The sequence below is a fragment of the Neopelma chrysocephalum genome, unplaced genomic scaffold, assembly GCF_003984885.1.
Source record: "Neopelma chrysocephalum unplaced genomic scaffold, ASM398488v2 Primary Assembly neopelma1_42b, whole genome shotgun sequence".
Lineage (NCBI taxonomy): Eukaryota > Metazoa > Chordata > Aves > Passeriformes > Pipridae > Neopelma > Neopelma chrysocephalum.
In genome coordinates this window covers 4,023,851-4,047,070 of record NW_020897701.1, presented here as the reverse complement: position 1 = coordinate 4,047,070, position 23,220 = coordinate 4,023,851, and the positions used below count along the sequence as shown (strand labels likewise).

The 23,220-nt window shown below is 43.0% G+C and overlaps 2 protein-coding genes and 1 long non-coding RNA gene across 6 annotated transcripts in view; 2 read left to right on the top strand and 1 right to left on the bottom strand.

The window, feature by feature from the left end:
• CSGALNACT1 (chondroitin sulfate N-acetylgalactosaminyltransferase 1) overlaps window positions 1–8,163 on the top strand; it is a 41,672-nt gene extending 33,509 nt beyond the window's left edge. For all 4 annotated transcript variants that reach the window (XM_027677006.1, XM_027677005.1, XM_027677007.1 and 1 more), the window contains 6 exons: window positions 1,081–1,297; window positions 2,395–2,496; window positions 3,358–3,536; window positions 3,884–3,978; window positions 7,133–7,214; window positions 7,573–8,163. In XM_027677006.1, the coding sequence (XP_027532807.1) occupies window positions 1,081–1,297; window positions 2,395–2,496; window positions 3,358–3,536; window positions 3,884–3,978; window positions 7,133–7,214; window positions 7,573–7,856 (959 nt within the window). In that variant the 3' untranslated portion in view covers window positions 7,857–8,163. The remainder of the gene's footprint in view (window positions 1–1,080; window positions 1,298–2,394; window positions 2,497–3,357; window positions 3,537–3,883; window positions 3,979–7,132; window positions 7,215–7,572) is intronic.
• An 882-nt stretch (window positions 8,164–9,045) lies between these two features.
• Window positions 9,046–12,541, top strand: LOC113964581. The gene is made up of 3 exons (XR_003533225.1): window positions 9,046–9,429; window positions 11,591–11,664; window positions 12,457–12,541. It is a non-coding gene; the product is annotated as an uncharacterized LOC113964581 (long non-coding RNA).
• SH2D4A (SH2 domain containing 4A) lies at window positions 11,151–20,426 on the bottom strand. Its single transcript, XM_027677009.1, has 9 exons — window positions 19,446–20,426; window positions 18,519–18,678; window positions 17,835–17,994; window positions 15,957–16,022; window positions 15,420–15,555; window positions 14,003–14,219; window positions 13,482–13,612; window positions 12,844–13,064; window positions 11,151–11,326 (listed from the first exon to the last, which is right to left on the bottom strand). The coding sequence occupies exons 1-9, from the start codon at window positions 19,618–19,620 to the stop codon at window positions 11,234–11,236; spliced, it is 1,359 nt and encodes a 452-aa protein (XP_027532810.1). The 5' UTR covers window positions 19,621–20,426; the 3' UTR covers window positions 11,151–11,233.
• Window positions 20,427–23,220: the final 2,794 nt, after the last annotated feature.

The following is a 23,220-nucleotide window of genomic DNA, read 5'->3' as shown; positions in this document are numbered from 1 at the left end:
TTACTTGTCTCTTTAACTTCTGCAAGAGATGGAAGGCATTGCAATTATACTCTTGTACTGATTAAGTTGTTAACATGCTTACAGTGGCTTCATGAATTGCCATTAATTATTCCTTCTTAAACCTAATGGATCTGACAATGAAAAAAGCTTTATTTCAGTATGCACTGTAGGAACTGAAGTATCATTTAGAGTGAGTAACATCTATAGCCTTTTTGACACTTGCTCTCATTTAAAGTGTCAGAATAGTGTTTCAGTGAGGGATGGCAAGGATTTCTATCGTTCATGCTGTCCCTTGGCATGGGACCAATTTCACCCACTGAGTATATAAAAAGTTCAATCCATACAGAAAATAAACACGTTTGTATGAATTAAATGTCCTTGGAGACTGCTTAATGAAGTCTCCAGGATTGTGTCCTGGGTCTAGCCTCCAACAAACTCTGGAGCATCATCCTTGCAGACCATTACTTGACCAGGAGTGTGCGTCATTGCCACAAAGGAAATGAAAGTCTCTCAAGAGCTGAGTAACAGGAGAGTTTTGTCCTGACTGACAGTGGGTGAAGCTGATGGCTGCAGAGGCCTGGTTGCATATCGTTATTAGGGGACTTTCCAGAGAACCTCCCAGAATGAATGAAATTAAATGTGCTCATCAGGAAATTGCTTTTCTGGGAGATGGCCTAATCATTCCTATTGCAGGGAGGCAGGCTGCCTTTTGCAGTGTCTCTGCATCCCATTACCATGCATGTCTGCAGTGTGCAATTGGAGCAGTCTGAAAAATCAGGACAGTATGTCTGCTGGGTTACACTGAGTGTGAGCAGTTGGTAACCTTCAGGGGTTTGTAACCCAGCCAAGCCTAGAAATGTCCTGCAAGAATACCAAATAGCTCCGGCAACCCAGGGCTGTGTCCCTGCCAGAGTGACAGCCTCCTCCAAATGATGGTGGACTGTGTGCTGGTTTAGAAGTAAATATCTCAGGCCTCTGCTGTGTTCTCAATTTAGGTGTAGCAAATGAAGACTGCATCCTGTTCTTCCACCCAGGAGCCCAGCTTTAATCATAAATCTCTTCATTTTTGTTTTCACACAGGCATCTACCGCACAGAAAAAAATAAAGGCACATTGTATGAGCTGACTTTCAAAGGAGACACAAAAGATCAGTTTAAGAAGATTGTTTTATTCCGGCCATTTGGTCCTGTAATGAAAGTGAAAAGTGAAAATGTCGATATGGCTAACACACTTATTAACATCATTGTGCCATTGGCCAAGAGAGCCAGCAAATTTCGGCAATTCATGCAGAATTTCAGGTGAGTTTCCACTACAGAGCTGCCTTTGCTTTGTCTTACTTGGAAAGTAAGAAGCAATTTTAGGAGTTATCCTCACTCGCTGCTACTTCTTCATAACAGTTCATTGTGCCACCAAGACATTTTTGAGATTATAGACTGCAAGGCATTTGTCTGCTTAATGCATTGTGATCAGCAATAAAAGCAATTATAGTCCAGTCATCAGGGTTTCTGATTTGCATGTACCTGACTTATGTGTCTCAGTCTGTTTGTGGGGCACACACAATTGTGGCAACATGAGAATTTCATGTCAATAGTTGCAAAGGAACATTTCTAAGGAAAAGGGGAATCAGTGCTCCCAGACACCAGGCCACATTAGATAAAATACTAAGACAACAAGAAGCATGAAGGAAATATATTTGAACTTTCAGGATAGTTACTTTTAAACTTCTTTTAATCTTCAGCACGGAGATGTTTGGAGATGTAACTTTAAATAGCTGCCCCTAAGACTGTGTTATGAACAGATACTGACACTTACAATGGGATTTGTTTTGCCTAATTATAGCCATCTAAAAATAGGCTCCTTGTCTAAAAGCCATCTGATAGGTACTTGTTTTAGGATGAGAAAAATCACCCTCTGGTTATGCTGATCTCTCTGCTGATTATGGATAAACTCTTGCTGACTAAACTTAGTGCAAGTGAGGCATAGTGTCTAGCATTAGTTCTGATTGGATCTGAATTCTGGAATATCTGTTACAAAAAATCAAGGTTATGAGGTAAGGTATGTATTAAAATCCCCCTTCTCATGTTCTTGTAAGTGCTGGAGTTGTTGCCTGCCTCATCATTCTTGCTGGGGCTGGATGGCCTGTTTTAACAGTGTCCTCCTACTAATATAACGAACAATGCTTAGACAGCTTGATCCTACTCTACCTGAAAGATAGACTTCTGTCCCATTTGACAGAAGCAGTGATCTCCTTTGTCAGGACAAGGATCTCTTGTCAGTGAATCATGCCCCCAGGAATGCCTCCAAGGTTCACCCTGCTCTGCCTTCCCCAGCAGATGCAGGTTATTGAAGAAAGCTAACTTCTGGAACAAGTCAGAGATCTGTCTCTGTTCTCTAGGGAAATGGGCATTCAGCAGGATGGGAGAATTCACCTCACTGTAGTTTACTTTGGAAAAGAACAAATGAATGAAGTCAAATCGATACTTGAAAATACCTCTAGGTAAGTACCTGAACATCTGATGTGTGCTGTTCATGCACTGGATTGTTCTGTGGAGACTACATAACTGTTCAAACTTGTAGTTGGGCCAAAAAGTTCTAAACTGCATTGGAGAAAATGTGGTTTTTTTGGGTTTTTTTTTTTTTTTTTTTTTTTTTTTTTTTTTTTTTTTTTGTTGTTGTTGTTGTTGTTTTGTTGTTTTTTTTTTTTAATAGACTAAAAACTTGTTACCCAAAGAGTCCCATACCCGTGGTTTTGTGATATTGGTTTTTAGAACCACAAACAGATTTTACTGATTTTTTCCTCAATGCAGCTTTGCTTTTATTTTTTTTCTCCCACACTGATAATGCTTTAGTTCCTTTGAAAGTGGTGTTAACTGTTAGGACTGGAAGTTGACTTCCGAAGGCAAGTGGAGCACACAGAAACTGGATTCTTTTGGCCAGTTCTGGTCTATTGAGTTTGCTTAAATAGCTGTGTTTGTCAAGATCATGTGGCAGTGTAGTCTTTTGTTATCGTCTTCACGTAGGAACAATACCCTTGTATAGATACAGTAATATGACCACAGGTAATTTATATTGGCATACTAAAGATATTTTTGTCAATCTAAGTCTTGTTGGGATTTTTGTGAAGTCTGTCCAAAGAAAGCCTGTGACAGAAATGCTAGGGTGTGAGTTCACAGATCAAGCTCTGGATGTAGACCCAGTGGAAATCTCCTCAAAAGTCAGAGGACATCTCTTCCCTCAAACAGCTCTCAAACTGTGGTACTACAACTTTCTAGGTTAATTCTTTCATACTGGGTTCTCACCCCTGACTTGTGTGAAGAGTTGTATGGACAGGGTAAGTTGCTGAATATTTTCCTTCTAGGTCAGCCAACTTCAAGAACTTTACCTTCATCCAGCTGAACGAAGAATTTTCCAGGGGCAAAGGATTAGACATTGGTGCTCGATTTTGGAAGGGAAACAATGTTGTTCTCTTTTTTTGCGATGTGGACATATACTTCACAGCTGAATTCCTGAACTCCTGCAGGTTGAACACACAGCCAGGTACTGCAACTCATGAAGTATATTGTCTTTCAACAGGTTTTACCTATTGTATAAAAGCCTTCACCATAGTATTCTTGTCTTTCAATTGCTAATGAAGCTACTGTAAATCAGTTGTTAATCAGTTGTAACAATTCCTGCTCCCACTGTGATTGAATCTCTTGCCTTCAGCATCTGCTTTCTTTTTGTTAATTATATCCTCATGTTCACATTCTTATGCAAAGAATATAGGCTCAGTGCAAAATTTGTGTAATTTTTTCTGGATTTTGTCTGCCCTGGAGAATGTCTTGTAAGAGATGGAAGTGTGTTTTATACAGCCTTTTAAAAAAATAACCCATTGTCATTTCCAGGGAAGAAGGTGTTTTATCCTGTTCTCTTCAGCCAGTATAACCCCAGTATAATTTATGGCCACCATGATTCTATCCCCTCTTTAGAACAGCAACTGGTAAGTATATTCTTCTCTGAATGCCTGCTTTTATTTAAACAAAGCATTTTTTAAATGTGCATGAGCTCTTGGGTAGCATTTCCCTATTCCTTGTGCACAGTGACCGCCACAGACAAAATTAACTACAACAGTCCCCTTATGGTGAGTTCTGCTGGTATGTTTAGTTGACAAGGTGGTGTTGGGTCATAGGTTGGACTTCATGATCTTAGAGGTCTTTTCCAACCTAGTTGATTCTCTGATTCTGCGTTTCACAGGGAAGTATCTTGGTACCATTCATTTTAACCCTTTTTTAAAGTTTTTACATGGAACCTAAGAGTTTGAACTGTGTCTGCTTCTCTGCCAGAAGGGATTTTCTAATTAGCGAACAGTTCCTCCATGGTGTGCTGTCTTGGGGTGACAGTCCCTGATCCTGCTCTATTTCTTCCTTGCACTGAATAGTATTTGCATTTGAAGAACTGATGTTTATAAAAAGCATAGCTATCCTTAGATGAGTCAGTGAAAACAAAATTCCAGGGGCTGTCACACTTTTTCCCTCATTTACTTGAACACCTTACAGTGGCATTTCCCATCCCACAGTTCTTGATTAAACTGCCTGCGAGCAGTTTGTTTCTGAAGTGTACCGGCGTTGTCTCAGAGTCAAATGACATGCTTGGAGCTGTCCCTTCTGGCTTTTATCTGGCACTGATACAATACAGCATCACTCCACTGATTTCCATCTCACCTGCTTATTTTTGGTGTGAGAACAAAGCAAGTGTTTTTAAAAACATTGCCAGAAGGCACATGATTGTGACATGCATGAGTCTCCTTGAGGAGGAGGGAGCTGTTGTGAAGAAGAAAGAGAGCACACAGACGAGAGGTTCACATGAATGCTAATGACAGAGCCGTTGCTTGACACTGCTGCAGACACTATTCTCCATTCTCTTGTGCTCAGGTGTTGCACTGTATTGAACTTAAGGGCTTGATAGAAGTGCTTCATGCTTCTCTCCGGTCACAGTCCTCTGCCCACTACTCCTGCTAAGTGGCTGAATTTTCAAATTGAAGCATAAGCCAGCTATGCAGCTTCATTCAGTTTCTCTGGCTCATGTCCCAACAAGCCACATCTGCCCCTCTTACTGCCAGGCACTGCACTTATCAGGGCTCATCATGTCCCAGGCTGGACACTGTCCCCAGAGCATCCCAGCTTCTATTGTTGTTCTGGGTAGGTAGGGTAGATAGGAATTAGTGGTGTTGTGAGCCCAGGAACAGCCACAGCTGAAAATGATCATTTGGGGTCTGAGTCCAGTCTTCTGTCATCACTACCCCCACCTTGTAAGAGTTCCTCTTTAAAAATGAAGAATGAGAGTTTGAAAATACTTTTTTTTTTGTCTACTGCTGTCCCTGTTATCAAATATGTAGCCAGAAAACCTTTTCTGAAAAGTCTGGAAAATCCCTTCTACTGTTTTTTTCTCAGAGGAGACTTATTCTGATAATACCATGGGATTCATGTTAGCTTTTCTCTCTCTGATGAGACCCTGCCAAGGATCCTCAAGCTTGTAAGCATTGTTCTTAGGGAATAAAATAGAGTTCAACTCTCAAGCTAGCATAAAATCCACAAAGTACGTTGTCAGGATTGTGAAAATATTTATAGCTAATATTTGAATCATAAAATGCGATGCTTATGTCAGAAAACCTTCTTGATTTAAAGAAGTACAGTCAATCTCATTTTTATGCAGATATTTATATTTTTAGCCCACATTGGTTCCCAGGCATGAGGCCAGATCTATGCCATTAAAATAAGACAGTGTTACCTCTCTGTCCTGGTACTTGGGCTGCTGAGGAAAAAAAAACAAACCTTTAGAAATCTGTGATAGAATTTGATTTGTGCAGCAGCCACTTGTGCTAATGAGAAATAATAATGCTAATGCATATGAGTGGCTTGCTGTAAGGGCATCATTATGGAGACTTGTTACAGTGCAGACCTGACAGATACAATCTTGTTTCCTTTTAATTGGCTTCTGCAGTAAGTTGTTTTTTTCAAGGAAAGGAGAAATGAGAAATGAAAGCAATAGCAACGTGAGCAGTAAAAAAAAAAAAAAAAAGCTATTGAAGTGACAAGAGTTATGAACAAAAGAGGAGATATAAACAAGAAATCAGGAGAGACTACTTTGGAAGAGCATTTCTTGGTAAAGGAAACACTGGGATTTGTAAATCCAGAAATGGAAAATCTATCTCCTCATCTTCTCTAACTGTCACAAGGGAAGTCAAGATTTTCCAAAGCAGCTGCTAAGGGGTAGGTTTCTAACCAGACCTTCAAGAGTGTGAAGTACTGCTGACTTGCTCAGAGGCTTTAAATACCTGGCCCAGTCCCTTGAAGCTCTTGGATGTCTCACCATATTGGGGTAGGTCACTCACATGCATGAGTTTATAATGCTAGGGATCTATACTTGGATTTCTGCTTTTCAAAATTACAGCCATGGTTTCTCAGTGCTCCGATTTTTTACCTGTAATACATAATGTTTTCATGGTCCATCTCAGTAACATAGACTGTTCATTCATTTTCACAAAGGCTTTCATGGGACATGTATCCTAACATTTCTGGACTTCAGTTTTAGCTGGATATAGCAGTTCTGTAATAGAAAATTATTCTTGGTACTTTCCTAAGTTTTGTCAAAATTAAGATAATCAGAAAGCTGTCAGTTGTGCGATCAAGATTATAACCACAGTTTTCTTCCAGAGGTCTTGGGGTCCACAATCCAGGTGCCACCATCTGCTCTTACAGCAGAGTCTGGCTTCCCTGGTTTACCAGTATGTTTCTTACATTTGAATGCCACAGAAGGAAACTAATAATTTTGGAGGATGTTTTGCCTGCAAAGAGGTAAGCTCCAGAGAGCAGCATGTTATTGTTCTACTTGGTCTACGACAGCAGGAGTGGAACAAAACCTGATCATTTTGGATCAGGGGCTTTATCCATAATAGCTAATGACACAGCTGTTTTTTGGAAGCAGATATATGCAATGAATATCTACAAAAACAGGTTCAGGATCAGCCATGGATTCACATGGGGAAGAATAAAAGGGCAGTTGCTCCTATTTCTGACCACATTCAAGAAACTTGTCTGCTGCTCACTGTGAAAGCATTTCTGCTTCCATACAAACATTCTTTTCCCTCCATGCAGATTATTAAAAAAGAAACTGGATTTTGGAGAGACTTTGGTTTTGGGATGACTTGCCAGTACAGATCTGATTTTATCAACATAGGTAAGAGAAATACACTCCAATACACCTGTATTTTTACTAAAACAGAAAATGACAATCAGCCTCCCTTTCCTTGGCCAATGTGTCTATGTCACTAATTTGCAGCAGTGCTGTGGCTAGATATACAGACTATTCCTAGGTGCCATAGAGGTTACCAGAATCTAAGCACTGCTCAGTACAAATAAAGTTTTGTCTGATAGTTAAAGATTTGAGGCTGAGAAATTTGGGCACTTGGATGTTCACAGAAAGTGTACCTGTTTTAAAGGGCTGACTGGATCCAGAAAACAGCTGCAGTGTAATTAATAGCATTGAGTTTCCTAGTATATATTTCTAGTTTTATTTTGGATTTTGTTTGTGTCAGGTGGCTTTGACCTGGACATTAAAGGCTGGGGTGGTGAAGATGTACATCTGTACCGCAAATACCTTCACAGCAACCTCATCGTGATCCGAACACCTGTCAGGGGTCTCTTCCATCTGTGGCATGAAAAGCAGTGTCTGGATGAGCTGACCCCAGAGCAGTACAAAATGTGCATGCAGTCCAAGGCCATGAACGAGGCTTCTCATGGCCAGCTTGGGATGCTTGTTTTCAAGCAAGAGATTGAGACACATCTGCACAGACAGAAATTGAGTAGTAAGAAGACATGAAACCAGAAAGGGAGGCCACAAGGCTCTGAATAGGGTGTTTTTTAAAAGAGTTGCTAACCAGAAAAGATGGAATCAGACTGAAAGAGGACGGAAATTTCAGCAGGATGGCAGCAAAAGAAGAAGAGGGGAAAGTGTTTGTCCTCCCCACTTTTGTTTTTATTCTAATGGGGCTTTTAAGTACTCCATTAGCCTGACTTTTCAGCACTTGCTTCTAGGGGAGACTTGAACACTTGATGAGATTCAAGGTCATGTTACGGAGACAATGAACATTACATAAATGCCAGTGTGGTATTCACAATAACAAATGAACTTGTGGGCCAATAATTAGGAGTTCTTTTCTACATCTCACCTGATATATCTAAAAAGGGCTATTTTTGAATAAGTACAGAGCTCCTGCTCTGAGAAGGACATCTGATTGTTAACGATGGTTAAGCTGGAGTGACCAAAAATCCTTTTCCCTTAAGGAGCTGGGATGGGGTGGGGGACAGCAGCAGTGCAATAACAAGGCATTTCCAGTTCATCCAGAGAAAGAGGTATCTCAGAAAGTGCTTTCTAAAATTCAGAAACAGAAAACCCTACTGATCAAGTGTGATGGTTCCAAAGTACTCAAGGGGGAGTGATTGTTCTCCTCTGTGGATGGCGAACCAAAAGCAATGAGCCACATCTGTATCATGTGAATCAGATGGTGTATTTCTGCTTTAGAATACTCTATGTATCTCAAGATTTATTTTTAAATGAAGTTGGTTTTGCTTGGGAATTATTTTGTCAAATTTCAGGTTTTCTACTTCTAGCCTTACTAAGAAACAGTACAGCCTTCCAACACTTGGAAAATGCTCTACAAATCTGTGTTTCCTGTGGATGGGATCTGGGTTCAGATAAGTGAAGTGATTTTTCTACACGACCTGGGTACTGGAAGGCAGAAGCTTTATCATGCTGAAGAAAAGGAAATACATATCAACTTGCAGTACTGATTTAGGAAGCTTTAAACTCTAAATGCCAGATACCAAAACTGATGAACATTTTCTGACTTTATACCAAAGTATTCCTTCAAAACCAAATACAGAGTCTTGCCCAGGGCACAGAAAGCTTTTTGTAATTAACAAAATAAATTTTTGTGATGGATTACTGGACCCTGCAAATTCTCTTATGATAATTATAGGTACTAATCCTAAAAATTAGTCATCTTCTTAATAGATTTTTCAATTGCCAAAAACCATTGAAAGTCTGAGTTACTGCTCTTATAAAGCATTTTCTTTTCATTCTGATTGCTATTTACCATTTTAATATATACCAGCCAACAAAAACTGCATGGGCTTGGAAATCCCATTTGCTTACCTAAATGCTGTTTCTCTGAGCAGTCTCTTTGTTTTATAGCTTCAGATTAATACAAGGCAGTCTGAAACAGATTCTAATTTGGTTTTTGGCTTGTAAAAGCTGGGGGAAGGAATATGAAAGATTGAACTGAGCAATAAATGAACCACTATTTGATGTGCCACTGTGCAATAGGAAGAGCGCTTATGAACCTCTTTTGAAAGCACTGCATGCAGAATCTGCAGACAGAGACCATGCCACTGTAAGTACCTTTTCCCTTGACACATGGATAAGGTCCACATCAGCCTGTACACTTATTTCTGCAAATTAACACCCTGCCTCTCAAAATGCCTTTTTAGAGGCATTTAGACTTTCTCCTCTGTCTTTACCAGCCCATAGGTATGCAAACACTTCATGATTTGTCTCCTGCAGGACAACAACTATGGCACATTCTCCACATCAGAACAGATGCTTTTCTCTAGGGTCTTTGAAGGACTTTTTGTTTTGGCCATATTTTTAAAATAAACAGTTCATAAAGAGGGAAGGAGGGATTTTTCCCCCCTACAAATAATCTAATACCCCTTCTCATGATTGAAGCAGATTATGTTCAAGTTATTTCTTTGATACATATGATATAATGCTCATTGAGTCAATTGAAGTGCCAGAGTGTCATTAGATTCAGAATCTCAGTTTACACTAAGGCTTTATTTCCAGGAAAGTACACCTGCTGTAACTGGAGTGCAGTTTTCCCCTTGCCTTGAATGAAAATTGCCTGTCAGCGTAATTGTAAATTTTAAGACCAGATGATTACAATTTCTTTTATTCTGCATCCCTCAAAACACAGATCAGTCTAAGACTAAGGTTTTGACTGCTCCTTCAAGTTAAGCAGAATAGCCCTGATCTAACAGAAAAAAGGAAACAGGTAAAAACAGGTAAACAATTGAAACAAGATTGACTATTGTTCACTATTTGAGCATAGTGTCTCTAAAACATTATGTTAGCAGATTCACACCACAACCTTCAGCTGTAGAATTTGTCGTGCAACAACATGAGGGAATCTGAGGACTAATTTGTTATGTGATTTTGTCCAGCCTCTCCCACAGTATTCTGAATGATGCATTTAAAGAGCAGTGTAACATAAGAAGAGAGAATATTACATTGAAAGAACAACTTCTATAATGAAGTTTACACCAGATGCATCTGAGTAATCCAGACACGACTTGGAATAAATAGCTCATTTTGGAAAATAGCATTCTTTACTGGCAAACACTCTTCTGTAAATTCTATTAATACTGATATAGGTGCTGCTTTTTACATTTTTTATGCTCTGTACCTATGGTAGTCTTTTACACAAATGCCTCTGTCCCTTCTTTCCCTTTCAAAAGGTTAATTCCTCTCAATGCAGAAAGGCCTGTGTGGGATTTAAATACAGGTTAAAAGAGTGAGGATCTATATTCAGAGGCTACAGGAGTTTAAAAAATGTACTCTTCATGAAAATCCATCATCACAGAGAGCACCTTTCACTGAAAGGCACTCAGGGTTTGCTTGGATGTTCAGTTTGAATGTCCTTCATTTCAAGGACACAGCATTTTACAGAATTAAGCTTCACATTATGTAAATTACATATCAAGATCAATTCACCTCTCCAAGTTGTTACGTGCCTTCAGGAAGGTATGATTTCATTCAACTGTAGGTATTAATCTATTTCCCAGATGGCACGCAACCTTGCATTCAAGAACAAAAGGCTGCTTGAATACAGAAGTCCCTGAAAAAATCTGCAAAAACTCACTGAAAATCTGTGGCAGTATCTCCCTGTTCAACTGATTACTTCATCAACTCATTCACTCCATTGTCTGGGATACATCCAGGTGCTTTGCAGCTTGCTGGGCTGATGCATCTTTCAACTCAGTTGATATGATAAACCCACAACAGTACTTCTCCTACTGCTTCATTTTGAAGGATATAAAATAGAGGCACTTAGGGTTTCAGGTAAGTATCAGCAGCTCTATTTCCAAGTTCAGTCTTTGTGAATACAAGCATGGGACTGCACAGTGAGACTGGGAGGTTCACTCAAAGAGAGAGATGTAGTCTGGCTCTCGGTCCTCTTGGCCACATGGGTAAAGCAGCAGCTCCTTCCCCAAGGAAGTGATGGGTTCATCCTGTTGATATAGGATATGATCAAACACCTTTTTTCAAACAGACCCTACCTGTCACAACTTCACAGGATGGACAGCAGTCTTCTTGCCTCTGTTACAGTGTGGCCTCATTCATGCCACTGTGTGATCCAGCTCAGTGCCCTGGGGAACCTGGGGTAGGATCCAAGTGGGTATCCTCTGTCTTCATAACACAATGTTTGTGCTCAGTGCCATAACTCAGTGACACAACTCTGGCAGTGCTCAGAAAGAGCTGTGCTCATCTTGTAGGAAACTACAGCTTCTGTGACATGAAGTGGTGCCCTGCCTAGAAAGTGCTGGAGGAAGGACTGTGCAGCGTGCAGGTAAGCAGGACCATGTGCTTCTGCCTGTGTTTGTGGGAGAGACAAGGGTGGATCCTAGAGTGAGCACATACCCTCTGCTCAGGCAAATCCTGTTCTAACCAGGGAATTCCCTGACAGTACAGTGTCTGCTTCCAATCTTATCCTCCATCCTAGCAGCAGATGCATGGTGGAGACTTGCCTTCTTTCATGGTCACCCAGTGGGTGATAAGCAGAACCCACTGGCTCACTTTGGCAGAGTAGGTTTAGCCTGCCCACATCTGCTGTAGTGCTGGGGCTCTGTAGGATTCATTGCAGATATGGGCATGGCTCTATCTTTGATGTAGCTATGCACAGCCGGGCTTTAAATCCCCTGGCTCTGGAGTCAGTAGCTGTGTAGCTCCTGCTTTCAGTGATTTCAGCCTGAACTGTGAAAACCATGAAAGAAGCAAGTTCTGGTAGCCCAGGTAGAGTTCCATAGAGCAAATGAACATAGATATTGCCATCATGTCAAATTTTGTTTAGGCATGTTTGTATTAGGCTAGGCACTTATTTAAAAGAAACAGGGATTTTAAATGAACCTATAAAGCAAAAGTATTGTCTTGTCCCTGGGCAGATCTTACAGCGAAGGAATGAACAATCCATCTGGCTCTCCTTGGAGCCCATGTAACTGCAGTCAGTGCTGGTAGACACTACTGTTATTGCTGCAAGAATCTGCCAACCTTCTTCCTTCCCTTCTATTTTTTATCTTTGCTCAATATCACACCTTGCCTGCTTTGAGATTATAAAGATACCTTGTTCTCTTTCATGCTGAAGCTGGAGGCAAACAGGATTTTCTGTTTACCCAACTTGCCAGAACCCCACAACCACAGAAAATACGAAAGAAAGAAGTCTATATGAGTATGCTGTCACGTCTCACCTTAGCAACATTTCTAAGTAGCACGTAAGTAACTTGAGCCCTGTGCAAGGTGTTCTGTGTGCTTGAGAGTGAATGAGTCAGATCTAAGATGTTTGAGATGTGTTAGGCCACCTGAGATGTACCAATCAGGCTGACATACCCTTCTGGAGCAGCTCACAGGATACCCAACAGCAGTTAAAATGGGTCTAGTTACCTACTTCAAAAATAACTGCATCGATTCTTTCTTATTTTGAAGTGCCCTGAGGCAATTAAACAGTTAATGAATGCATTGATAGACATTTTACCTTGTGGTAGTCTACAAGGTCAGCCAGTGTTGAATGTTGCAGCTGGTCCACTCCAAGGAAGCTGTAGGAATCACTGGAGGCATCAATGAGGAAGTGTTTACATCCTTCCACAGACCGATAGGAGAGCACATAGCCTTTGATTTTCTCACTGACTCGGATCAGAAAACTCCCTGGTACTGTTTTATCTAGAAGCTCCTCTGCTTTCTTAGAGGTTAGGATACCTGTTCAAAATTAAAACACAGAACTTAATGGAGAAGAGCATTTGTGCAGGACTGGATAGAACAGTTCTCACAAGAAATCTGCTTTACTGCTCTAAACCCAGTCTGTGGCACTCCCATCCCTTGTTTTTTTGCCTAGTAGCCCAGGAAGAACCTTACTGCCATTGCTAGTAACAGACCATGGCCATGGGCTAATTGCTCTACGTTAACTGCTCCAGACTTGGCCAGCTATGAATGAGAAATGTATGGGGCTTGAAAGGACAGTTTCTGTGTTATGAGAGAGAACAGCATTGCAGTTTGTTGTACACTGATTCCAGTACAGCAGGAGCTTTACTCCTGGGCCCAGCCTATGTTAGCAGCCACATCAGCAGAAACAACTCCTTAAACAGTTGGGTTGAGGTGGGAATGCTCAAGACTTACCATGGAACCAAGGTGCTATTGTGTCCATGGTTTTCAGATAGCCAGCTCGGAGAGGGAACTGTTCCTCTTTGAACCACTTGATGATGCTTTCTTCAGTGGAATTGGACACTGTCCTCTGGATTCCCTCTTTCCTGTTAGAAAAGACTGTGGTTTGTGCATCAAGTTCAAATAGGTTTTGAGTCCTTGCACTGAAATTACCTTTTGCTTAGGATTTTAAGAACATCCATAAACAGGCAGCTTACACTACTGCAGCTATGTGGAATATGGTTTTTAGTGAACATCTGGCATTACAGCAGCTGTATGCACTTGCACTCCAGGCTTAGGACACTCTACTAAATAAACCTGTTACCCTCCAGGAGTAAACACCTGAAGGCCTCATCACACTCCAGGCTGTATTTTTCCCTGTGGGGTGTCTCTTCCACACAAGAAGGAGAGCTAACCATTCCCATCTCGACCATCCCATGCTAGAGCAGAAGAATCTCATCCCTTCTCCCCTCCACAGGGCATAGGGGCTTCCTTACCTAATTGCTCTCCCATTTGCTGTCACGGGAGGTAGAATTTTAGGCTTGGGGGGGAGAGGTGGATACTGGAGTGGTCGCCGATCTCCTGCTATGGCACCCTTGGAAATATCTGCCTGCTTCCCTCTGTGGATGCCCTGCAGTGAAAGCCTCCTGTAGTCATCCCTGGCTTGCTGTGCAAGGGAGCGTCTCTTCTCATCTGCTGCCTTGGATTTCCGCACTGGAACAAAAAAGAAGTTCTACAGGAGCAAACAAGCAGGCAAGTTTAAAGCTTGCTGCCCTTTGGCCATCTTCCTGCTTGATGAAGTGGAAGAATAACCCATTTCACAAGCTGAATGGTTCACTCAATTGTGAGATCATTTGCCACGTGTCTCCCACGTGTTACGTGGCATCTGCCACTTAACAGGGTACAGTGTTTATTCCTTCAAGACACTAAAAATCTGGGTTTTTTATGGATACCAACTCCCTTTGTACTTAGAGACTTCTTGGTTTGGTTTCAGATGCTGACTCCTGCTTCAGATATAGATTTCTGTAGTGCCTTTCATGTAAGCTGGTGGGGAGCAGGCCATATGGAATTAAAGCTGCTGAAATGACCTCAAATCAAACTTTTGAAGGAATTTGAAAGAGCCAATCCATTTTGGAGGGTGGGGGAGAGTCTTGCTGAAATTATTATGGAAAGTGGAGAACTTGGCTGTGTTTTTCTTTCTTTTTCTGTAAAACTGCCTTGATTGTTTAGGTCCACCTCACCCTGGAGTCTGTAGGAGTAACCAGCTCTCCAGTCAACTTTTTTTTTTTTTAATCAGTCAGGAAAATAGAACCCCTAGCCTGAAGTGGAAACAAATGGTGGTACAGCATTGCCATCTACTGAGCAGCAGGGAAGGAACTGGGAAAAAAAAATGCATCAGGTTCTCCCTCAGGAAGTATGTGGCAGCAGTGATGGATGCTGCTGCAAGTCTTACTGTTTGCCATTTTCCTTCCTATCATTGGGATTCATTACATGAGATAATGCAGCAGGGCTCTGCTTAGATGGGATCATGCCTGGATGACAGGGAAGCTCTTTTTAATTAGTTCTTGTCACTCATTATCCTTGTCCTCAAGAGCAATGGTTACTGCAAAGTCCTACAAAAGGCCAGCTTCTAGTTTAAGATTAATTATCCTCTCTACACTCATGTAGTTCCTTTGTTGCTTGTTTTAATATAGTATCAGTAGGAAAAGTTTTCCATTTCCCTTCCCAGCTCTAGTCTCAAGGCTACGTGGACTCAGAAATATTTCTGATAATGCAGTGCTGTCTTTCTTGGCAATACTCTCCACCCACTGGCCTATTATTCAGTTCCAGTGTGACAGCATAAGGGTTGAGATGACCCCACAGAGCCCTAGAATTTCTCAAGCCTCATAGGAAAAAGTTATCCCAAGATCTTACAGAATTCCTGCCATTCAGGCTCATTCTCATCCGATTTCTGCAATGTTCTCTGGCTCTCTGTGCTGGGGTGGCTCTGTGGTATTGCCTCCTGGGAGTCTGTGGTCTCTTCAGAATTTCTCCTCTGTGCTTCCTTTGGCTATGAAAGAAACAGTATGTTCAGCTTTGTTGCAGGCAAGTTTTAATCTTGCTTTTTAGCTAGCCTTGAAATACTGGAAACTCCATTTGGTATTGTGAATCCCTCCAACTTCAACAACATGCAGATCCTCTGTCTTTACTGCAGGTGACAACAGAGGAAGTGAGGGAAAACAGTCTACCAGAAATCATCAGGAGCATCTCCCTGTGCTACTCCCCAGTCTGCCAGTCTGGCCTGCTTTGTATCATCACCTAATTGTCACACTGTACATGAGGAGCATGGCAACACTGGTCCAAGAGGTGAGAACATTCTCAGATCAGATGAGGCTTTGAGGCTTACAGGGACTCTAGGATAAAGCCTGGGCCCCACTCAATGTTTCAGCAGCATCGTAGATTGCCACTTACCTTTTGGAAGCTAAGTTTCCTTATATGACAGTCTGCCAGCATCTGGTGAACATCTCTGGTTCCCCTCTGAGCAGAGCAAAAGAGTGGTGAGAAATAAATGCGATGTTAGGACAATTGCAGTCATGACATTTGTTAACAAATTTTGCCATCCTTCTCTGAAAAACACTGGGTTTTCCATCATATTAGGCCTAACATGCCACATGAGGAGAACTCAGAGGTGTCAGGATTGCCATAAGCATGTCTAGATTTGCTAAGCAATGCCCCCAAGTGCTTCCAGGGAGCAGCTTCTTTCCTCCCTCCCCCTAAATCAATCCCTTGCAGAACCTGTCATCCACAACTTTACAAGCCTGTGCTTGTTTGCGGCTGTGGCTGTGGTGTTGCAAACTCCTGCTCGACAGACTGACCCAACTAGCTGCATATCTCCTGTTTGCTCTCCCCTGCAAACCAGTCTGGCTACCCTGACAGCAGTCTCTAGCTGAGACCTGCCTTTGAAGGTGAACAGTTAGATTTGTCTTTGAGCAAACACCCACCCACCTCTCCATTGGACCCTGACTGCTCCCACGGCACAGTGGGTAATGAGGTAACTGTGCTACACTGCTTACCAAGGACACGCTTCTGTCACCTACTTGGCTAATATTTAATATGGACATGGCTTTACAATTTCCCTCTCCTCCAGGAAACTAGGGACTTCAAATGTGTGTGAAGCTGCTTTTTTTCTTAGATCTTTGTCTGTTCCCTGTAACAGACAAAGCACGATGCCTGGATCCCTTACATTAAATGGGAACTAAATCTTTTCAAATTAGATTTTTGGTAGTAGCTTGGGGTTTGCTTTTTTTCTTTATTTTCTTTTTTTTTTTTTTGTCGGCTGTGACTAATAACTTCCTATGAAAAAAAAGTCTCCCACATAGTTGCTCAACTTCAGCAAACAGTGCAGAGAAAAACCTCATGTGACTCAGAGGCTTTTGATAAAGGAGACAGCCACTCCAAATTCCCTTCACTATTTTGGTAGCAGCAGGAGAGCATGTTGCCAGAACCCAACCTTCTGTTATCATGCTTTTTATGCCAAAATATGGTGTGGCTGTACGATAAAAGAATATACACTCATACAAGTTCATTCAAGGCTGAATGAAAACTGCTGAATGAGATTGGTCTTCTCCCATTAAACTGGCAGGGTGTTCTGTTCCTTCTGTTCAACTGTGGTTGCATGGGTAGTTAATTTAACTCATCTTTTTCTCAGTTCTCTGCAAATGGCTTTTTGTAGCCAGCTAAAAATTAGAAATGTATTTATTGCTGGAGAAAAGTATTTCTGTCATAAAACACCACAGGAAAGCAGACACTGTAGTTACTGCATTTCAAATTGTCCTGTGCTGTCAGGGTCATAAGCTGTTTTCTAACTATTTTAGAAGACCGAAAAACCAAAGAACCACCTAAATATGTATGTCAGATGATGCTGGTAAAATTATCTTCATTTGTTCTTTTATAAAAGTGGATAATTTGTCTAATGGCTGTGACCTTACATGTACAGATCCTGGGATAGCCTGCCTGGTCTTGCCTCAAAAGCCATCCAAACCAGCCATAGTGCAGGACGGAAAGTACTGCACCCCTCATTTTACCCACAGAGAATGGAAGCAAAGGAATTCAGAGTAACTTATCTGTTGCTACAGAGCAGATCTATCCTACCTGAGAATAGCACGTGGACCTCCTGAGTCCCAAGGAAGGATGTAACAGCATGGCTCCTTCTCTGACTACAGAAGAAAAGTCTTAACAGAGAGATGGCTTTTTTTCTTCAGATTTCTATTTACAGCAACCAGTATTTGCTGCACTTCCTAGTTCTCAAAACATGTGTTTCTGATAGTTATGGGAAAAGGGGAAAACTACCTTTGTGAGCTCCTGGCTTTTCCCGGTTGTTGTATCAGTAATTTTTCTCCCACGTTCCTCTTTTGTCTGCACAGTGCTTTTTTTATTCTCATGAAGATCTGTCTCACCCAGTAGTCCTGGTTGTGGGTGTAGAGGCCATGTTATAGAAGAGTCAGTCTCTCTGAAATGCAAGAGAGAGGACTTAGGAACCCAAGGGAGTCACTTTCTGCTCCCTGAGCATCTTGCAAGGAAGCTGCACGTGAGCAGAGCAGTGCTGCATTGAAGCCATGTGCGTATGGGCATTTATATTTCCAAATCAGGTAGGTGCAGTAATTAATTTAATGACTTGTGGTGAGCAACTGTTGTCAGAATGCACACCGGCACCTCTCGGTGAATCAGTGCAATCCAAGCTCACCACCTGCCGCAATAACAGTGTTGGCATTTCCTGTGGTCTGCAGAGTGGCCCATGCAGGAGCCACATCATGAGAGGCTCAATGAGCCGGAGCAAGTCTCAGGCTGGAGCTGGTCTCTGCCAGCATTGTGTGTCCTCACAGAAAGCCAACCTTTGCCTATGCCTTTTGCCTGCAAGTCCAGCGTGACAGTGGTAACCACAGCCCCTACAGAGAAGACCCCAGCCCCTGGGTCCCTAGAAAAGCCTTCTCCTCCATGTCAGCCCACTCAGACCTCCAGCTGAAGGGTGCTTACCTGCCCTCCTTGCCTTGCTCTCTCGCCAAGCACTTTGCTCTTTGTGCCTGGATCTCTTCACAGATGACTGCATATGGTTTATCTGAAGGATGCTCGCCCATCACCCAGACCCAGACATCGTTGTCAGCACCGAGTTTCCATGTCACTGACTTCCCATTGGCTGGAAAAGAAGCAGCTCTTTGGCAAACGCTGTTTGCTGGATAGCAGGGTCTGTGTCCCACCTGCTGTGCCCTACTGGCTGCTGTTGATGACAGAGCCTCTCCAAAAGCAACTGTACATGGGGAAAGCTCGGCTGGGAGGCAGCCCACACTTTGCATTTTTTTTCATGCTATTGAAGCCAGGTCAGTGAAGGAAGTCTGAATCTGGGGGCAAAGGAGAAGGCTCACTACCATTTCTTTTCTTGCTTTAATTTCTGGCCACTGCCCTCCCCAAACTGTGTGAGGGTGAACCACCTGCAAAGAGAGCACTGTGGGGGAGAGCTGGGAGAAGGGTGCTATCTTCCTAGCAGTCAGCATGCTGTGCAATCCTGGCAAGCGGACTTCAGATCTAAAGTCTCAGTGGGAACTGCAGATCTGGTGCCTCAGGACAGATATTCAAATCCCTGGTTATGTTAAAGACAGAGGCCCCATTTAGTGGGAAACTTAATGAGATGCACTTCCTGGGGGCAAATAAGCCCTGTCTTCCCAGTTAAGGGATCTGAGCAATTTGGTCAAGGACAGAGTGTCTGGGTCAGGGAGTAAAACCATAGTGTGTCTGGCCAAAACTACCCCATTGCAGGTGGGTTTAGTTACGGTTTGGAGATAAGCCTGTTATGTGTCCATTGGGAGAAGAACTACTCTAAGGATACATTACCTCCTGTTTCTAGGGAGCAGTTGACTAGGCCAGATATGTGCCAGAGGGTGAAGCGGCCAGGAGGCAAAGACTTACCTTTTCTTGGCAGTGGCTTCTTTGCTGGAGCCTTGTCCACAGCAGCTTCTCTTTCCTCCCACCGTCTGATCTGTTCCTGCCTCATCTTGAAGAAGAGGATCTGCTTCTGCTCCTCGCTGAGTTCTGCCAGCAGGTCAGGATCGATGTACATGTCTGATAATATCTGTTTCAGCATGGCTGCAGGTTTCAGTTACACGTTTGTGGCGATGATCTCCAGGGATAAGATCCTCTTCCTGGCTCCAACAAGAAAGAGTCCCTGCCCGTCTGAGCCTGGAGTAGGAATGCAGCCGCACCACAGTAATTATGCTTCTATCTTTTTTTTTAGCTCAAACTTCCTGCGCAGACCAGAAAAGTAAATAAGTATCTTAAAACCTGCTGTTAAGATTCCTTGAAATAGGAGGTAAGCTCAGCTCCCACGCAGCCCCTGCCTGCTCTGCAAGGAGAGCTGGCTAGAAGGGGAGAGTCCAGGAGTGGGGAGGTTGTGTTGATACTCTGATAAACCCAGCTGATAGTATATCAAAGAGAGAGAGCACTGCCTGTTAGTCATCAGAGGTGCGGCTGAGTTGTGCCCAAGTAAACATTCCTGCTGGGCAAGGAATCAATGAACCCATGACTAGACGGCTCCTCCTCCTTCCAAACAGGAAAACTTTGATGATCAAAAGCCCAGCCTGCCTTGTTTTGCCAAAGAAAGACGGGGAGGACTTTTGGCTCTGCTTTTGAGGTGGGAGTGGGAATTTTGGGGTGCTCCCATCCATCAAAGGCAGCCTCCCAGCAAGTCAAGGGAGCACAAGAAGTACAGCTGGTTTGAAGAAAGACAGCGTGGATGGTCAGTGTCTGAGACAGCTCCTGGTCTGACACATCTTGCTGATGCACCTTGCCCACGTGGTGAGCGTGGCATGGGACATCCCTGCCTGACAGGATGAAGTGGATGGGGAGAAGGAGCACTCCTGTTCCTGCCCAGGATGTTGGCTTGTGTATGGTGCACACTGGTGAGGTACTAACACCCGCCAGCTGTGCTATATGCTCATGGATTTTACATTTACTATAGGGATTTCACTAAAAAAAAGGGAGCTCTCCTGTCACTTAGGAACTTACCAAATGAGAAAATAGAAATGTGGACTAAAGACCTTGAAACCAGTTCTTTTCCTTATCTTATCTGGATAAACTCGAGGAGACCAGGAGATTGGTTGGCAGTGCTTTTGGTGACACAGGGAGGCTGACAGTCATGTGTGAAGTGCAAGACCAGAGCACGGAGGCTGGTTGGCCAGGGGTGGCAGAAGCTTCCTGGACAAACTCTTGGGAAATGTTGTAGTCATCTGGCTACAAGGAGATTAAGCCAATGGGATTATTCATGTCCTGCTGCACAAATCTTGGGAGTCTAAGGAACAAGCATGCTAGGACATAGCACAGTAGGTGGGAGGAAGAGCTGGTGAGGCAGTAATGTGGAGGTACAAAGGGCACAGACATGGCAGAAGAACCTGTGCCAAGGTGAAGTGGGACTGTATATTAAATTAAGTTAGTGAGGTCAGATCAATTAGCCATCTTACAGGAGATAGACTGAATCTCTAGGGACCCAAATGTTGGAAGAAAAGTGTTGGGAGCACCTTCAGCTTCAGAGTATGACTGCTTTGTTCCTACCATATAAAATAATAGAGGCAGCAGGGGAGCCAGCAAGCACAATACTGAAGCCTTCCAGGGAGCACACACAGAGCACATTTAATTAGATAAAATGGGGCAGCACAACAGCAGCCTTCATAAAGTCAGACTGTCAGAACAATATATGCTGTGTTGGTCCACCTTCCTCTATCTCACATCCATGCTGGGATCAGGTAGGCTGTCCCAAGCATCCCCGTGGTTCTGAACATGGCTTGCATTAAAACTGCTGTAGACAGAGCTGGCCGGAGCCCCAGTGCATTGTAGTCCCCATGCACTTTCAGCAGGGAGAGCATGAAAGGAGCTTGGAGCAGCTGGAGGAGCTGTAGGCAGGGAGACAAGGAGTTCCCGAAGAGCTCAAGGCATCGACAGAGCAGACCACAGTCCCAGCATAGCCTTGTCTGCAGCAGAGGCCAGGAGCAGGAACAAGAGTCCCTGGGAAGGTGCAGTGATCAGGAATCGGGAATGAGCTTTCTATTTCTATTTTTTTTCTCTGATTACTTAATATTTTCCCTGTTAAAAATGTTAACTTAATTCCAGAAGGAAGCATGAAGCTAATGTTCCAGATTTGTATTGATTTGGTTTAAACAAATGGCTTTCTTGATTTAAATAAAACAAAGGCTTTTGGGGCAGGTGGTCTGATCTAGGCAATGCTTTCTGAGTACCCCACAATAGCAGAATTGTTCCAGCTCAGCAGCGGAAGAGGCTTGGGCTGTCCTTGAGCTATGGGGGTGGCAGCTGTAGAGAGGGAAGAGCTTTTTGTGGGGAGGGTGTTGTTGAGCATTTCCTCAACCCTTATTTGTGCATCCTTTGTGGATCTGAAACAGTAACAGAAGTAGGATGGCTCTGGCCATCTGAGCTTGATGGTGTGGCAGAGATGCCTTCCATGGGCTGACAGAAATTATTCACCATGTCTAAAACTGAAGGGGCTTTTAACAAAAGAGACTTGTTACATGTGGGGAGGTGAGATACTTTTATTCCCTTCAGGTGTAGTTCATGAGCCTGAGTCCTGCACCCTGATCTTCGTATAGCAGTGGGCAGCTTGAATCCACCTCACCATCATGTCAGCCCTCTTCCTCATCCCTTGGCTGCACAGGAGGCATTGAACATGACCCAGAGTGGCTTATGTTGCAGAGTTAAAATTTGCAGTGAGCAAAGCTGTGGTGGTTAAATGGTATTTCTTTCTCCATCTCTCCCAGTGCTGCCTCTTGGTGCTTTAGGTGCTCTTCCTCACTCTGGGGTGTGCTTCTGTCTTTGAAGGTTCCATCTTCTATCTTCTATATCCAACCTGACTCCTTCTGCCTGACCAGGTTACCTGTTTCTCACAAAGCACTTGGGAGACAGAGAGGGTTTATAAGGATTGCAAGTCTTTTCCTCAGTTAAATTAGGCTTCCTGGGACACGACGCATGAGAAGCCATCAGCAAAATGCATGCAGCAGCATGTCCCCGCTGCTCTGGCTTCTCAGGAGTGGGAATGGCTTTGCTACAGCATTTACTTAGTAGGACTTGATGTGCTCTGACATATGCAGTGGTGACAAACTGGTAGTCCCTTTTTCCATGCCTGGGGACACAGTGTGTTGGCAAGATGGAAGGGTGCTCAGAAAACAAGTTTCACAGTACTGATGCAGTTTTGCAGAGTTGGATCTCCTTGTAACAAATTGGTTATAAGAGGAAATTTATAACGCTGTATCCCAAAGGTACCCTTTAAAGCACCAGCTATTTTAACACTGGGAAATGACATGCATCTCAAGAGGTTTGCAGTGTTTTTTTAGCAATCACTTCATTACAGATTTTAGGAGATGGAAGTCCTTGTAATAGCAGTCATTCAAAGTTTGAATCAAGCCCATGTTACTGTCACTTGGACAGAAGTGGTTTTGCAGACGCTGTTCCAGCTGCAAGTAGTATATTTACAGCTCAAATTTAGGGAAGCCAAAGATTGCAGTAATGGCAGTGGGAATTCCAAGCAGGTAACTTGTAGGAAAACTCTGGTAGAGGTCTTGTTAAACTTTCTACTACTTGTATTTTTTCATGGGAGTGATAGATGGGAGCTGGTTTTGTGGAGGAATGGGAAATGGGAGTAGCCAAAACCAGCAAAACTTAAGTGGGGGGAGGTGGGAAGCCA